We start from the raw sequence: 17,783 nt of genomic DNA on the forward strand, positions 1-17,783 counted from the left end.
GGAGAGGACAGTCCCTTGTGGTCGCCCAATGTTGCTGATCACCTTGTGACACACACAATGCTGAAAGCACACATGTTGTGATTTTCTTGTCAGGTAATCAAAAATCCAGGACATGTGAGAGGCATGTACCTCCATCGCTTTCAGGCCTGATGGTACTGAATGCACTGGAAAAGTAAAAAAACACAACCCTCACAGTGCTTGCCAGCTGGTCTAGATGGAGGTAGACATGATTGAGCAGGTAATGATGGTTTCCTTAACTCCAGAGCACTGCTGGTAAGTGAACTGAAGGGGGTCCAGATGTAGGTTGAGCTGAAAAAGTTTAAAGTATGGAGAAAGAGCAACAGAAACAGAAACAGACTGCATGCCGGTTAGTTCATGTGTCTGCAATAACGGACACATGGTAAAATAAGAAGACGGACACAAAATAATTTTACACAAAAGAATTGTTTTATTTGTACCTATTATGGCCTTGTTATACTGCAAATCACTATGTTACGCTGTTCCTGAAAAGGGCTATGTTATAAAGAAAACTGTATCATCACCACATTATAAAGCTAGTATGTTACAAATATGGGATGTAGAACAATTTTAATTCAGGAAATATTCTCTAAAGCATTTTCAAAACCTCTGACATGACAGTCCATAAAATAACATCTGTAATATGGTAAGCATCAATGTTTCTTACACAGTGAGGATGTCGCCATTTAACCATGAAATTAAAAATAAAATACTGTGTCATTGTTGCACATATGACCAGTGTTGGGACTAACGCGTTATTAAGTAACGCGTTACAGTAACTACGTTATTATTGTGGTAACGAGCACGGTAACTAGTTATTATGCCAAAATCAGGAACGCGTTAGTCGTTACTGGGATTTAGATAGGGTCATTACTCGTTACTTTGTGTGGTGGCTATCGCGGAGCTTCCACAGATTCTGTAACATTAGCAAGTGGTGGAGGCAGCAGGTGGATGAGGGAAAGGGGACGCAGAAGGAAAAGAGACCCGAGGCGGCCGCCGGTCCAAGTGTGAACTGAACTTCAGGTAAGAAGTTATGACCTGCAGTCTATCTGGGTCAGATATGAACCAAGTTTAGGTGGAGTTTATTTTGGTTATTCTGACTTTTTCCGTACTGCGTACTAGCTAGCATGACGGAGTTTCTATACAGCTGGGTGGGTGCTATGAAGTTAATGGTGTTGAACTTTATTTTGTTTATAAGTTATTAGAGTTGCCAACCGTCCCATCTGGTATTCAGAGAAAATATTACGCGTTTCTTATTGAGGTGAAAAGGAACAGTTTGTCCCGTAATTCAGCTACATTGAAAAAGACACAAAGCTGGAGTTATTCTGTCTTTACGCTGCACAGCTGCCTCTTCTTCTTTCATTCTCCCCCCTCCCTCTCCCGTTTCTACTTCAATCATGAAAACTGATCAATGATCAGCTGATCGGCTCTCTTGTTTGTTTATCGCCCACTTTGCGCCAGAAAGAGGAAACCAGCCGATGTCGCGCTAAACAACAGCAGCACGTTTAAGCTTGATCAGCTGTTGTTAGAATTTATTTAATATTATTTTCTAGTATCAGCTGATGTTTGCTGGAGCCACAGCTGCAAAAAAGCTGCTGGTCATGATGTCGGTTTGGTTATCTGGTGAGAGGGAAACATGAAGATGAAACCAGGAGACGTCCTTACTGAATCATCAGAGCTGAACAGGTGATGGAGAAACAGGTTTACCTTTTAGGTGACATGAATGAGTTGAAGGGAAGTTATAAACTGTTTCTGAGAGACAGATAACCCCAGGATCCTTTTTTAGGTAGCTGACAGCTGGTAACTGTGCAGGTGCGGATCTAGCAAAGTTTTGCCAGGGGGGCCAGGAAGGGGATTAACAGGGAGAGGGGGGCACAAAGAAATACTTTTCTGTCTTATTCTCATTTAAAATGTCTGGCTTTTAAAAAATAATTATCTGAATCTTACTGTCACTGTCACAACAGCGTTTGTTTTCATTCAAAGGCTTTATGATTTTTCCTATAATGGTGGGCCAGTCTCTAGTCAAAATGCCCGGGCCGATTTTTTGTCCCAGTCCAGCCCTGTATGCAGCTCATCTGCAGTCTGGTGTTGCCTACATCTTCCTATTCAGAAGGCAGAATTTCCGAGTTCTGAGTACAATCAAAGCACCACGACTGCAGTTTTTGTGTTGGATGTAAAAGGCGCACATGACGCTGTGACGTAGGCTAGAATCATGGCAGCAGTCAATGACGGTCCACACGTGGGATTTCTCTCGTGGAAATATGCACATTATCTTTTCCTTTCTATTGGTAGGTGGCACAGTGCACTTGTGGCAAGTAAGCAAGCTAGAAGACTGGCAAAGTTATGGAAGCAACACATTAACAAGAGAATTCTGAGTAAAACCAAAGTTACTTTCCCTAGTAACTAGTTACTTTGAAAGTAACGAGTAACTTGAAGTAACTGAGTTACTTTTGATAGAAGTAACTAGTAATGTAACTAAGTTACTATTTTAAAGTAACTTACCCAACACTGCATATGACAATATCATAGTTGTAGTAAATAGTTGTCATAAGATCCATATAAACAGAAAAAGTAACTAATGAACAACAGACACAAAAAGCCAAACAACACAGCGTTCCTCTAAATCCAAAACAATTTGCATAAAATTAAATCCTCAGTTGAGGACTTATAGCCAAAGACGCTTGGTTTAAAGAAGTACTCTGACTGAGCCTTCGTCCTTTAATGTTTATATTATTCCTCGTACTCGAAGGTTCGCCATCACTTGTCTTATCCTGCAGGTAACATTTGGTCTGTGATTTTTTTTTAATAGCTTTTTGGATTGAAAAGACTGATGTTTACCAACATATATGTTTTTATTATAACTATATTCTGTTGGTGAGAAACAAAGATTTTGTTGACCTTTTTCCCATATTGTTTTCATCTTTTTACACAGCCAAACACACTGGAACAGTGTTCATCTATAAATTAGAGTTACCTGTTAATGATTTATGGTAATATATACAAGCTGATTTTTAATCTTGTGTGGAGATTTCAGTATTCCAAACTTTGGTTCCATATATCTTACTTATAATGTAAAATCTCTGATGAACATGTTGCAAAAAGAGTATAGAGCTCTGATATGATGGCTTTTTATTGTTTTTGTACAGTTTCAGTGAAAGTCTCATCAGCTCAATGTATATTTATTTTGACTTTAAATGCATACATAAAACAAAGTTCCAGATGAATCTGACTGGTAGCATTATTGCTGTAATTATTATTACCATTACTGTTATTATTATGATAGATATTGCAACTTTTTTGTTACCACAGCAATCATGAAATAGAAATCTGATATTGCAACAGTCCTGTTGTATATAATACAGAAACTATCTTGCACTGAAATGCAAAAAGGCAACATGAAATACACCTGGTAACCCACAGGTGATTATGTCTTACTGGATTCAAGTTGGTCTTAAAGTCAATTTATGACTATCCCTCTATAGTAGTGGCCACTTGGTATATGATCAAAACTAATTGTAACATTTGTAACATACAACAAGCTACAAGGACTGCATGAACAGCATGCTCTGCTTGTGGCTTTGTTGGCTCATTCAGGTATATCTTTTTGCCAAACAGTGGAACTGCTTCACCTGTTTTGATGCTGCAGACCAACGCTGATCATTCATTGTGAATGTCACGAAGATGATTTTATTTTTCTTTGTGTGGGTTTGTAGAAATATCAAATATTCTTAAAAAAAATAACAACATAAAAAGTTGAATTTTGCATATTATGCCCCCTTTAAATACATGGATTTAAAAAGCATTTTGGCATTATCTTGTTTACCAGGCAACCCTTAAAGAGAGCCTATTCTGCTAATTTCCAGCTTTACTTTTATTTTTCTACAAACAGCTAGGCCAGGTAGGAGGTGGTTCTGTACTCACGTCTGTGTGCGCCAGATGACCACATTATGAAGACCCACTCTCACTGACATCATGCAGAGCCAAAACCAGAGCTCATGTGAACCTCTGGCCATGTTTAAATAAATAAATTCAGTTGTGTGAACATCGAACACTATAACAGCACTGAAACAAAATAGGTCCCCTTTGACTTTTTAGGATTGATATCTTTTTAGGTTGCACGTTACTCTTCCTAGTCATAAATGCCTAGATTATTCACAATGCAAGACAACTGCAGACAGATGTGTAGGAGACTGTAATGTGCTTATTAACTGTACATTATATAAAAGATGGATGCACCACCAGGTTAGAAAAGTTCAGCCAATGCAGAAGAGTCTTGATGTGTAATACCCCACCCAACCATCTCTGGGTTTAATAGAAACCCATTTAAAAACATCAGCATGTCCACTCAAATACAAAGTACTTTATATTATAATTTCAGTATTATGGGAAATAAGTTATTAGACTAGTCCTGATCCTGAGTCCTGATCAGGACACTGATTATATTAAGCCTGATTAAGCAGATATTAAACCTCAAAGAGCAGTGTGTTTCTCCAGTCAGCATTTCAGTTCCACTCACTGTATAATCTGACCATTGTAGGAAAACCCCACATTCTGAATAAGTATTATTAGTATTGGTATTATATTACCAGCAGCTGTTCCAGCTGTTTGTCAGTCCACAAGTACAGTACAAACAATCAGTGAATAAACTACTTACAGTGGGGCAAAAAAGTATTTAGTCAGCCACCGATTGTGCAAGTTCCCCCACTTAAAATGATGACAGAGGTCAGTAATTTGCACCAGAGGTACACTTCAACTGTGAGAGACAGAATGTGAAAAAAAAAATCCATGAATTCACATGGTAGGATTTGTAAAGAATTTATTCGTAAATCAGGGTGGAAAATAAGTATTTGGTCACCTCAAACAAGGAAAATCCCTGGCTCTCACAGACCTGTAACGTCTTCTGTAAGAAGCTTTTCTGTCCCCCACTCGTTACCTGTATGAATGGCACCTGTTTGACCTCATCATCTGTATAAAAGACACCTGTCCACAGCCTCAACCAGTCAGACTCCAAACTCCGCCATGGCCAAGACCAAAGAGCTTTCGAAGGACACCAGGAAAAGAATTGTAGACCTGCACCAGACTGGGAAGAGTGAATCTACAATAGGCAAGCAGCTTGGTGTGAAAAAATCAACTGTGGGAGCAATCATCAGAAAATGGAAGACATACAAGACCACTGATAATCTCCCTCGATCTGGGGCTCCACGCAAGATCTCATCCCGTGGGGTCAAAATGATCATGAGAACGGTGAGCAAAGATCCCAGAACCACACGGGGGGACCTGGTGAATGACCTGCAGAGAGCTGGGACCAAAGTAACAAAGGTCACCATCAGTAACACACTACAACGACAGGGAATCAAATCCCGCAGTGCCAGACGTGTTCCGCTGCTGAAGCCAGTGCATGTCCAGGCCCGTCTGAAGTTTGCCAGAGAGCACATGGATGATACAGCAGAGGATTGGGAGAATGTCATGTGGTCAGATGAAACCAAAGTAGAACTTTTTGGTATAAACTCAACTCGTCGTGTTTGGAGGAAGAAGAATACTGAGTTGCATCCCAAGAACACCATACCTACTGTGAAGCATGGGGGTGGAAACATCATGCTATGGGGCTGTTTTTCTGCCAAGGGGACAGGACGACTGATCCGTGTTAAGGACAGAATGAATGGGGCCAAGTATCGTGAGATTTTGAGCCAAAACCTCCTTCCATCAGTGAGAACTTTGAAGATGAAACGAGGCTGGGTCTTCCAACATGACAATGATCCAAAACACACCGCCCGGGCAACAAAGGAGTGGCTCCGTAAGAAGCATTTGAAAGTCCTGGAGTGGCCTAGCCAGTCTCCAGACCTCAACCCCATAGAAAATCTGTGGCGGGAGTTGAAAGTCCGTGTTGCTCGGCGACAGCCCCAAAACATCACTGCTCTTGAGAAGATCTGCATGGAGGAATGGGCCAAAATACCAGCTACTGTGTGTGCAAACCTGGTAAAGACCTATAGTAAACGTTTGACCTCTGTTATTGCCAACAAAGGTTATGTTACAAAGTATTGAGTTGTATTTTTGTTATTGACCAAATACTTATTTTCCACCCTGATTTACGAATAAATTCTTTACAAATCCTACCATGTGAATTCATGGATTTTTTTTTCACATTCTGTCTCTCACAGTTGAAGTGTACCTCTGGTGCAAATTACTGACCTCTGTCATCATTTTAAGTGGGGGAACTTGCACAATCGGTGGCTGACTAAATACTTTTTTGCCCCACTGTAATTCATTGAGGGCATACATGGAGCATTTCAAGTAAAACTAACCATCCCTAAGCCTGTGGTCTAAAGATAACAAAGTGCAAGCTACTCCCTATTGTTTAACATGACTATCAAACGGCAAAAACATCATGCTGTCATTCATCTACTATATTTTTTGTGACCAGAGTTTAAAGAATTGGGTGAAATATTGACACTGAAGAATTTTTTATCTCAACCCCTAAAAACATGGCATCGGTGAGGGAACACTGCCATCTAAATAAAGATATAAAGGGACAGAGATGCTGTGGGAGAGGGGAGTCACAGTTCCTGTTCATGCATCTGCTGCTGCATCTTCTGGAGCATCTGCTGCATCCTCCTCAGCTACAGACACACCAGATAAACACAAGACAGAGACAGGGGAGCAAGAGGAGCATGAAAGACAGTGTTACATAATAACACATATGGGTCATCAATTCACATCAGTGTCTTGGTTATATAACACCCACTGTAATGTATTATTGAGCATCTGAGGTATATCACAGAGTCACAGAGTCACAGAGTCGCGTTTTTGACACTCACTTCTTCATCTTTCGTCTTGATAAGCTTCTCAGCCTCAATATCTGGTGTAGACAGTGGCAGAATCGGGTTGGGGCTCTCCACACGCTTATCTGCATTCATCTTACTGTAACAGGACACATAAACATGAGGGATGAGAATAACAGGCTGCCGGCTTCCATTTGTTTCACAGTCATCCATCACAGTAACACTGGATTTTTTTGTCAGCAAGACAGGAAAATGAGCTAACTCGTTCTTCTGTCTGCAATGGAAGCACAAAGTGTTAAAGCCTTTACTAACAGGATTGTTATCTGATAATAACTTCATTTGAATTATTATGATGGTAAATTCAAATGCAAACAGAAACCAAGGCTACAAAGTAAAATTGATGAGATAACAAGTCAAACTTTTGACTTAGTAATAAAGTCACATAATTTGTCTACGCAACTAATGACACAAAATTGTGAGATTAAAAATAAATGTTGTGTTATTAAGTAAAAATGTATGCTCACATTTGGAATATACATATATACTGACTGCTCAAGAAAACTTTAAAAAATTACGAGAAAATCATGGTCTTAAGAAGTGTAATGTAATGAAATGAACTTTTTGTCATATACTTTTAGAATATGTCAAAGATCTACTAATCGCCCTGGTTTTGTTCTCCATATCTCAGTTTTACTCATAATTAACCATGTTTTGTGACCGTGTGTAGGTTTTGTCAGGTTCACACCTCGTCATGTTCTGGATGCACTGTGCCCTGTAGTTCTCATAGTGACAGTCACTGGTGATGTCCTTCAGGTCGTGCATGTGGGTTCTTATCAGCATGGTTCTCAGCTTCACAAAGTCGCAGTGAGACGGGTTCTCCACTGCACGCAGGACAGGATGAACGTGAGGGTGAATCCAGACAGACTGTTGGCCAATCAGAATTGGGAAAGACAGCCGCACAGCTACAACCTCCAGTTTAGAGCTGCTTACCCTCCACAATGCCCCAGGGGTAGACTCTCCCTCTCACTCTATGACCTCGAGCTTCTACCACAGTGTTGCTACCAATCACAGCAAACGGCGTGCTCTCCTGCATCACAAGCAGCAGCCACAGAGGAAAGATTCAGATTCCTAATGTCAGAGTAAAAGTACAAATACTACTGTTTTATTTAGCGGTACTTCATTCCAAATAAATGTTTTCAATTTCATGTTTTTATTCAGCTAGAAGTAAGATTGTATTGAAGCAGGGGTTAGTTACAGCTATCATCTGAAAACAGAAAACCATAAGGAAGTAAATTAAAGATGCTGTTTTGAACATATTCAATGTGAATCCTGCTCACCTTCAGCTCTTTATCTTGCTGCTTGAACTCTTCATCCTCATCCGAGTCACAGTGAGGGAACTGATAGATCTTTATCTCATATTTATCGATCTCGTCCCTCACCTGGAAGAAAAAACACATACGAGATGTGATGGATAGCAGCAGAACCACACACACACATACGCCCACAGAAGGAGAAAATTTAGCAGGAAGTCAGTGCCCTTCTGTACTGTATATGAAGGCTTTAGAGAGATGTATGAATCATCCTGTGCTAAAAAGAGCTTCAAAAGATTTGCATGTCATCACAGAACTGAACCACAATTTAGGCTTCAAAAATGAGACAAAAATGGATCCTTTATTTTATATTTTTTTGTTATGTATTAGAAAAAAAACAAATAATAAATCATCAAAAACAACAAAGATTTTTCCATCTCAGACATCAAAGGTACACTTTTATGAGACAATGTAGCTGTTGTGTGCTATGCTTGGAGCACCCAATACCAATAAAAAAGTAAATTTGAAAAATGTTGTTTAGGAAATTGTTGATTATTTTGTTATGTAGAGTATATATATCTTCATAATGAATACTCTTTCTTTGAGTAATTTTGTATTCAGGGCCACAGAAATGTTGTTTAATAGTACTTTATATGTTTTTAACATTTTAATATTTGTTTAATTCCTATGCTTACAATATTATAATGCAATGCTAGCACTAGGCTAAATAATTGTGTATTGTTTCAAAAAGATGCTAGCTGTGGACTGTCACATAAATAAAGGAAGTAAATGTTCAAATAAATTTGTATTCTTTTGATAATGTGGGTAACAGGGTTGCATTGGTTGAGTGACACTCAGAATAGTCAGAACAGATGAGAAAAACACAAAATATGTCAAAGAGGAGGCCATGAGGTTAAAACAGATCTCAATCATGTCACTTCCTTTTTGTTATGTATTTAATGTGTACTTTACGTCGGTTTATTTAACATTTATGTGTGTTTTTCTTGAGTTTTTGTTTGATATTTAGTCTCCATTAAAATTACAGTGCCATAATACTAGCAAAAGCATCTCCTAGTGAAAATGCTGAAAATGTGAAAGATTTTGCCTGAAAGGTTTAAAAATATTTGAAATATTCAAAGCTCAACTTGCAGAATAATCTTAATTGCATAAGATTACCAAAATAACAGCCAGCTTAAGTGTAATAAACAAGAGTACCAAAACCTGAAAATGTGCTAAACAAAACAAAACAAAAATACACAAACTAATCTTAATTTGTAGTCTAAGGAAGACTACGATGACCTGGATGACTGAGAATCTTCACAGACATAATCTTAATTTGCTTAACTTTGTGTAAAAGAAAGAGAAAGACTCCACCCTCTTAGAGCCGGTGATGTCATCATGCACTGGAGGAAAAAATTCCATTAACTCAGTTTTCATGTTTGTAAAGTTTATTTATGGATGTGAAAGGGATTACTACTGCAAAAAAAGTAATTAAATTACTGTTACTTTCCCATAAGCACGCTGTGTCACTGCGTTACTAAACTGTGATTTTATTAGTGAGAGTATCTCATGATAATGACATATGTGACGTTCATGGTAACAGATGTGTGTAGATCCACAATGGATAATATATAGAGTGCGAGAGAGAGTACGACCGTGCAGCATTTAAAGCTTAAGTGCTGACATTACTTTGAGTTTGACTCCGTAAAAAGTGACAAAAACATTAGCGTCCACTGTTTACTGCGTGGGAAGAAAACTTCTTTTTACAGTGAAAAAACCCCCTAAACTCCTGAGCAAGTACTGAGCACGCTGCCACGGGAATGTGAAATGTTTCATGTTTTTACTTTTTTTTTTTTACAGTAGGTAATGACATGCAGTGGTGGGGAAAATGCCAGGAATTAAACTCTTCAGAAAACTTAAATTGTAACTTATAAGTTATGGTGGATTTAAAGAGGATTTAAAGATTTCTCCATTAATTTGACTGTAACATGAAGTATGCAGAAGTAGTTAAGTGCTGGTTAAGGATCTCAGTAATGTGAATTTTTAAACAGCATTCACATTAATTTGGGACTTTTCATTTATTTTACAGTGAAAATACTTCAGCATAAATTCACTTTTTATTTTCCACTTATAAAGCTGTCATAATTGCAGTGAAATCAAGTGTCTTTATGATCTTACCCTTTCTTTGAGTTTCTTTATCTCAAAGGGAGTGAGGCAGTCAGCTTTAGCGATGAGAGGAACCACATTAACTTTATCCTGCAGGGCCTTCATGAACTCTATATCAACAGGATGAAGCCTGCAGGAAGATATGAACTTCCCTGAATCTGTGTACAATACATGTGTGCATATGTGTGTGGAAGAAAATATATATATATTACCCATGTCCGAATGGGGGTATGAAGTAGAGGCAGCAGTGCACTCTGTTGTCCTGGATGTTCTTCCTGTTGAGTCCGCTCTCATCTCTGAAGTACTGTTCAAACTGCTGGTCGATATAATCTGTAATGGGCCTCCAGCTAGAAAATAACGGCATATTTACACATTTACATGTTTTGCTAAAAAACTGATCTACTTTTCTAACGACTCATTTTGATCTCGAAGGTGGTTTGCTTAGCTTACAGTAATAGCAAGTTTGTGTCTGTCTGAGCTAGCTTAACCAGTTCATTCACTCAAACATGGTCCAAAGCAGACAATCTGACCTTATGAAAGAAGAGTCTACGTGGATTTAATCAGGAGGTGATAAGTAAAGTCCACTTTACTTAGAAAAATAAGAGGGCTTCTTCCATTTGATGTTTATCACCATGCTGATCTTGTTCGGTACAAACTCAACCCTTACCACGCCGTGTTGTTGACAGCATCTCCAAATCCTGGGGTGTCCACAATTGTAAGTTTCAACTTCACCCCCTTTTCCTCAATGTCCACAGTGTGCTTTGTGATTTCCACTGTCTGACTGATGCGCTCTTCAGGGCAGAACAACAAACAGATATGGATATTAAACCAGAGAGTTATACAATACAATAACACTGTATAACTGATGAAAGAAACAAGAAGAATGGTGTGAAGACGTCTGATAGATTAGTCACTCACCTTCAGCGTTGAGCAGCTTTCTGTCTTTATGAAGATCAGTGAGGAAAAGGCTGTTCACCAGAGTGGATTTACCTAGGCCAGACTCACCTGTAGGATACATATTGATCATTACATCAGTGTAACATGCTCACTGTCACATGGAAACTAATTTTATTGTCAGTTAAAGCAAGGGAGTAAAACTTGTGTTATTAATTAGTGAGGCTCGGATAAAGATTATCTGGGCCAATTGTTGTGAAGACTGAAATTTCTGGTGCTTGAATCTGCAATTTGACATGTTTACAGCAACGCTTTTTGCAGCTCATCTACCCCTGAAATAGTCTCACACACCAAAACAAATCCCTACCCTAATGAGGACACACGCATGATCTTTCTCTTAGAATGTAGGTATGAACAAAGTCAATAGCACAAAGCAAATATAAAAACCAGCAGAAAGACACTTTAAAGTGATCACTACGGTGATTCCACCTTAGAAACATAAACAGGTAGAAACAGAGGATGCAGTCCGACTGCTCATCAGTTTGTTGTTACCTTTTGAAGTTCACAGTCTGGTTGCTGGGCTGGGGTCAGCATTCCCTCAGCTTTTCCTCAGCCTGCACCACTATTTCCTCCCTCAACATAAAACTGAACTCAGTTGATTGTAGTGCATGTACAAGTAGAATCAATAAGCGGGCTCAATAGGCAAGCAGACTAGCAATTCCAAGAAATTGAACTACTGGGTACTGGTTCTCTACAAGAGCCGGTTCTTGGTTTCCATCCCATTTTTTGGTGTGTGTCTGCACATTACCAAAGTGATAGCTAAATCACACAAGCATATCAAGCATATAATTGAAGTGCAATCTCTCAGCCTTAACTCAAGGGCTTTAGCAAAAGATTTGTATTAATTAACTTTTCTGTTTTATTACTCAGTTACTTGCCATTAAATATCAGGTATCATCAGGGGGTTGCAGCCATAGAGTTTATGGATGCAGCTGGCTATTGAAGTTTGCTAGCATTAGCTGATAAGCTAGCACTTAAGAGCCTGTCATCCAAATAAGGCCATTTCTAATCTCCAAAGCTATTCCTTAACAGGCAATATCAATTTCCCTCTGTCTTTATAATAACAGGACTGTGGGTCAGATATCCATGAATCTGTTCATCAATCCACCCATCAACACCTAGTCTATAAGGTGCCCAGGAGGCATTCTCATTAGATTCCTGAAGCACTTTGCTTATTTCCTTTCAATGTGGAGGAGTAGCAGCTTCTCTGTCTAATGCTGAGCAAATATACTTTTTGATGTTTTCTACTGCTTGTAGTCAAAATCTCATTCTTTCTACTCTTCACCACCCTGAGCTTGTGGCCATGCGTTAGGGTACAAATGTAGATTGATCACCACAACAGACTGCAGAAGACACACTAATCCATCTGTCAGTCTTCAATCCACATGACCTCACTCCTCCTCTTGGAACAGCAACTCATTCCCAACCGAGAGGGAGCTTTCCACCTTTTTCCAGTTTAGAACGATGGCCTTACGCTTGGAGGTGCTACTTCTTATTCCAGCAGTTCACACTCAGCTGCAAGTCTCTCAAGTGCAAGTTGAGGTCATGGTTCAGTGAAGCCAACAAAACTACATCATCTCCAGTAAGTCGAGATGATATATTAAGACCATAAAACCCAACATCCTCTACCTCTTGGCTGCACCTGAAAATGATGAACAGAACTGGTGACAGAAGACAGTCTTGGTGGAGTCCAGTACCACTGGGAATGAGTCTGACTTATTGCTAGCAATAAAAAACAAGCTGTTACTACACCAAGCTCCCACAACAATGTGCATGATACCTCACATGAACTTTGATGGCTGTGAGTTCTGGCCCTGATATGTTGATGGACATATTCTGAAATACCCACATATATACTAACTAGTCAAAGTTTTTAAATAAAATGTGACAGACTACTGTTAGCCTTTTGCCTATAATATGTAGCTTGTTAGATGGCAATTCATATTTAAACAGGCTGTGCAGAAAGTGTAATGTGAAAGTTTGATATAATGACATCCTGTCTTGGTTTGACACTTTTGGTGCATGACAAAGTTGTGTCCTTTTAAACCTCATACCTGCCACCAAGAGTGTGAAGTCAAAGCCTTTTTTCACTGACTTCCTGTGCAACTGGTTGGGCAGTGTGGCAAAACCAACATATTCTTTTTCCTGGAAACAACCACACAGATAGAAAACAAAGCAGCAGTGGTTAACCCAGAAACTTTGGTTGACAAAGAACCACCTGTGTACACCAACACAGTGGATTTCAACTCAAACAAACAAGATGTGATTGAAGTGCAGATTTTTCAGCTTTAATTTAAAGGCTTAAACATCTTTCTCGGGCAATAATGCTTTATGTCTTAAAGATATGCCTATAGTTTAACTAGTCGGTATATGTCATCTAGCTTCATAGAAAGATAAAGTTGGGTATCATTTGCATAGCAACAAATATGTATGCTATGCCTTTTATTGATACTTCCTTAGGGAAGCATGTAAACAGCAAAACAGAAATGGCCCCAGCATAGAACCATGTGGAACTCCATGACTGACATCTGTGTGTGAATAAGATCCCCCATTTACATGAACAAACTGTAGCTTGTCTTATTATACGTGCAAAATCTCCAAGTATTCATAATACAGTATAGCAGGCAGTTGTTTCACAACAGGAGGGGGTGGAGAGAGTGTACAGTGAGTGCAGAGGCATACACGTATCTGGAAAGATGGGGGGGAAAGGAACAAGAACCTTCAAACAGAGGCTTGAAAGAGACAGATGTCTCTGATACGAACTCAATAGCAGGTCAAATATAAATCCAGGCTCTCCCGTCATACATGAGATTTTCTCCAAATGTTTTCATCTGAGGATATTGCAAGCTTTTAATATCAAATCTTATACACAGTTCATTAGCTGTGTTACTGAGCAGAGGTGGTTCTGAAGTTGGAGAGTGTTTTTGTGTGTGTGTGTGTGTGTGCGTGCGTGCATGCGTGCGTGCGTGCGTGCGTGTTACTGCTTTGCTTGCATATTGACAGTTTGTCTGTGAATGTGTTTGTAAGTCACACCCACACACAGATCATAAAACACAGAGATGCAGACTGCTGCGTCTGTGTCGGCTGCTCTGACTCAGCCTCAGCGCTGCTGTCCAACATGGCACCACAGCAGAAAACAGTGAAGCAGGATGAAGGCAAAAAAAATAAATTATTAACCACTCACGGGATTTTGGAAATATAAATCTGAAAATAAAGAGTGAAGAGCTGCTGTATGTATGAGCTGTCAGAATATCTTTTTGTGAAAATATCAGCTGCAGGGGAGGGGTGTAGAGGGCAGTTCAGGGGGCATGGCTAGGGGAGGCTGGTCAACATACACCTGGAAGTAATTGTGGGATTTCACGACTCCTATTTCCTCCTAACAGTAGATGCTGGGACCTGGAGAGGGGTGCTGAGCCGTAAGCAGGAAGCAGTAACAGAGACAGGATGATAAGCCAGACACTGTCGGCCTGTGAAAATCACTGTGCTCGTGTGCATAGCGTAAATAAACTTGTCATCACTGCAACTCTTTGGCTGAGTATCAGGTCGTTATGCTACAAAAATGTTCCCTGAATCTCTGAAAAGCAGTCATTTACCAAACTGCACCAAATATCACAGTAACATATTACAGTGGCTAAAGAGACTAACATAAAGTGATAAGAAACATTTTTGGAGTTGAATTCATTGGTTATGTTATGAAATTTTCACAAATCATCTATGTTAACTGTTTTTCAGCTTTGAACAGCTTGTTACAAAAAACACACATCTTCTGACTTCTGACTAAGGATATAGTCCGCTCAAATTAGCTCTATACTTTCATGCTTGGACACTAAAAAATGAACTTGATTCCTAGGTCATAAAAATTGTTATTTATCTCATAGTGAGTTCCTCCTCCAGATGCTCCATAACATCCTCCTTTAAGCTAATTGACTTTCACTGACTTTGTGTTAGAAAAAGGAAGTTTGAACAATATAGGATGATTTTTCCAAGTTCCGAGACTGGGCTGGATATCCCTAATATGGTCTTCTCAGTCACACAGCTCTGGATGAGCACAGACGCTAGACCTATATGCTGTCAAAACTTATCTATACAAGGGGCACTCTGAACAAAGGTGGGTTAAAGGGGAAGAAACTGAAATAACTTTTCAATTCTACCACCATAGTTAGCTGAAATAATTAGCTAATCCAGTTGTACAGGATGTTTTCTAAGCAGAAATGGCAAAACCTCTGTAATTCTAGCTTCTTAGTGCAAGGGTTTGGTTTTTGTTTTGTTTTTTTCTGTTTCACATCACTCAGGATTAACTCGGGATCTTTAAGACTTGGAAAAGCCCAAGATGTGGAGACGTCACTGGACTAAACAGACTGACTCATTACTGAAACATTTTAATTTTTATTAAAAACTTTGACAGCCCTGCCAATGAAAGAAAGAAAAAGGCCCAAATACTGAGAAGCTGGACTCAATGAGATGATGATCAGACCAGCATAAAAGACCAAAAGTGTTCACAGAGCTGTCCAGCAGAGCCATGCTTACAGATGTGTGCAGATGTTACAAACTGCCCCCCTCCCTGTGAAAAAATTCTGGAGGCACCCATGCAGAAGTGGGGTCTCTGTTACTGCTGACCTGTAGTATGCAGCGTCGTTGCTGCATATGCCACTGATCTTTAAGACAGGAAGAAGCGTCAGGAAATACTACAGCATTTCAGCCGTGCAGGTGCTACGCAGAATAGGGCTTTTATTTTGTAAGTCATGTATAAACACACACACACACACACACACACACACTTATCTGCTGCGTGCCTCTTACCTCTCCATCATCTTTGACGTGAAGCCAAATTCCATCAGACACGAGGCAGGGATGGCAGGAGGAGAGAATCCGAGCAAACACGTTAAAACGCTTACGCGCGTCATGGAGGCACCACTAAGCAGCCTTGCTGAGAAAGCTTACCTGTCTGGGGCGCGCGGCTCTTGTACCTGCTGTCGGCAGTCATGCTGGACACAGCTGGTGGAAGATGCGTCCGGAGTGAATGAGAGAGGAGGGTCTGAGCCGTAGCTCAGTGGGCGGAGGGCTTCAGCACGAGCTCTGACATGTGCAGAAGTAAGAAATCATAAGACATAAAATACATAAAACCCTCTGTCGTCGTGTTCTACTCTCTCTCCCGCAGGTTTGCAGCATATTTATTGTGTAGAGGAAAAAAATGGATTGCAGTTCACGTGAAACCCCAGGGGGAGGCGTCATAACCCCATTATTGCGCAAAGAACGTCAGGTTCTATGTCATCTGTCCCCCATTCCACTGTCCTTTGTCCCCTTGACCCACATTTTGAGATGATGTGCCCCTGCTTATTAATAGGCACGTCCGGCAGAGTAGGCTGCCTTCGTGGGTCAAGCGCAGGTGAACAGATTAGCCTGCTCTGCTGTGCCCACATGCGACTCACAGTCACGTGACACTGGCTACATACTTCGGCCAGTGTGATAAATGAGTACAGAAAATGCAGCTCCAATAAACAATGGATTACTGGACGAACAGACTCAGGTATCACGTGACAGTTAAAAAAGGGAGAGGGGGGTGATGGAATGAAATGCATTGATGCTTTCAGAAAGACTGTGTTGCTTTCAAAGAATGATTGTCACTTTGTTGGTGAGTCAGTGTGATATCAGGTTACTTTGCATCTTTTGCTTGGAGGAGTGTGAATGTGCATATTAAACAGGTATGAACAAAATACAAACCTATGCCTCCTAAATGCAGCTGCTCCCAGCCCGGGGATTTAGGCTTTCAAAGGGTCAAACCTATCACTGCGAGGTTGACCAGCTGGAGAGAAAGCTAACAAAAAATCCTAGTGTGGAGTCATTTATTGTAGGTTTTTTTTTTTCTAATGAAATACTGGGAATTTTAGTTAAGTGAAAAATGATTACCACTGTAGTGAAAATATATGTTTAGCTTTATCCTTTCTTTAATTTCATTTTTAGCACTCATTATCTACTGTGCCAGGGGTGTCTGTATATTATTTAAATGACTGGGGATTACCATTTTGACCTTAAGGTCAGAGACGCAACATAATAACCTAGAGCTCAGTGATTTAATCCCTGCTTGAAGAAAATACCATGAAAACACCATTACAGAGCGCTGACTTCTAAACTGAAAGTGCACCACTAAGATCTCTGATAAGTTTGTTACTGAACACAGAAACTGTATTAATGTTTAGTGAAATTTAAATACATTTTGTATTAAATTCATTTTTTTTGTTTAAAACAGTCATTTAATTATATTTTAATGGCATTTTCATGTAAAATGCAAAGTGGAATGAGTATGCTGTTGTTCTGTGTGGCAGTTATTTACATTGATTTTATTATATTAATTGAATCAGTTCCCAAAAAGCACTGCTGAACTGCTCGCATGGCTTATAGGGTGCTGCCTAAAGTGACCGTTAGGTGTCACAGCTATACTTACTGAGAGAAAAATAACAAAAAAAAAACAATTAAAAAAATCCAGAAAGATGCATTTTCATGAGCACCACAGGGGGGATTTTGTCCCACACCTCTTTGCAGATCCTCTCCAAGTCAT

The 17,783-nt window shown here is 39.7% G+C and overlaps 1 protein-coding gene across 1 annotated transcript; it reads right to left on the minus strand.

Annotated features, from left to right (window-relative positions):
- Positions 1–2,534: 2,534 nt before the first annotated feature.
- On the minus strand, positions 2,535–17,393 carry septin5b (septin 5b). The gene is made up of 13 exons (XM_085168152.1): positions 16,169–17,393; positions 16,028–16,038; positions 13,282–13,372; positions 11,192–11,278; positions 10,941–11,064; positions 10,486–10,620; positions 10,286–10,403; positions 8,135–8,236; positions 7,788–7,884; positions 7,543–7,678; positions 6,834–6,936; positions 6,275–6,635; positions 2,535–4,667 (listed from the first exon to the last, which is right to left on the minus strand). The coding sequence occupies exons 1-12, from the start codon at positions 16,209–16,211 to the stop codon at positions 6,573–6,575; spliced, it is 1,110 nt and encodes a 369-aa protein (XP_085024278.1). The 5' UTR covers positions 16,212–17,393; the 3' UTR covers positions 2,535–4,667; positions 6,275–6,572.
- Positions 17,394–17,783: the final 390 nt, after the last annotated feature.

Source organism: Neolamprologus multifasciatus, chromosome 7 (assembly GCF_963576455.1).
Source record: "Neolamprologus multifasciatus chromosome 7, fNeoMul1.2, whole genome shotgun sequence".
NCBI classification, from domain to species: Eukaryota; Metazoa; Chordata; class Actinopteri; order Cichliformes; family Cichlidae; genus Neolamprologus; species Neolamprologus multifasciatus.

Coding starts and splice junctions, on each gene's coding strand:
- septin5b (XM_085168152.1), bottom strand. CDS start 16,211: ATGACTGCCGACAGCAGGTACAAGAGCCGCGCGCCCCAGACAG. Junction 10,404..10,485: donor ATACCCCCATTCGGACATGG/GTAATATATATA, acceptor ATCTTCCTGCAG/GCTTCATCCTGTTGATATAG. Junction 6,937..7,542: donor TGCATCCAGAACATGACGAG/GTGTGAACCTGA, acceptor GTCCTGTTACAG/TAAGATGAATGCAGATAAGC.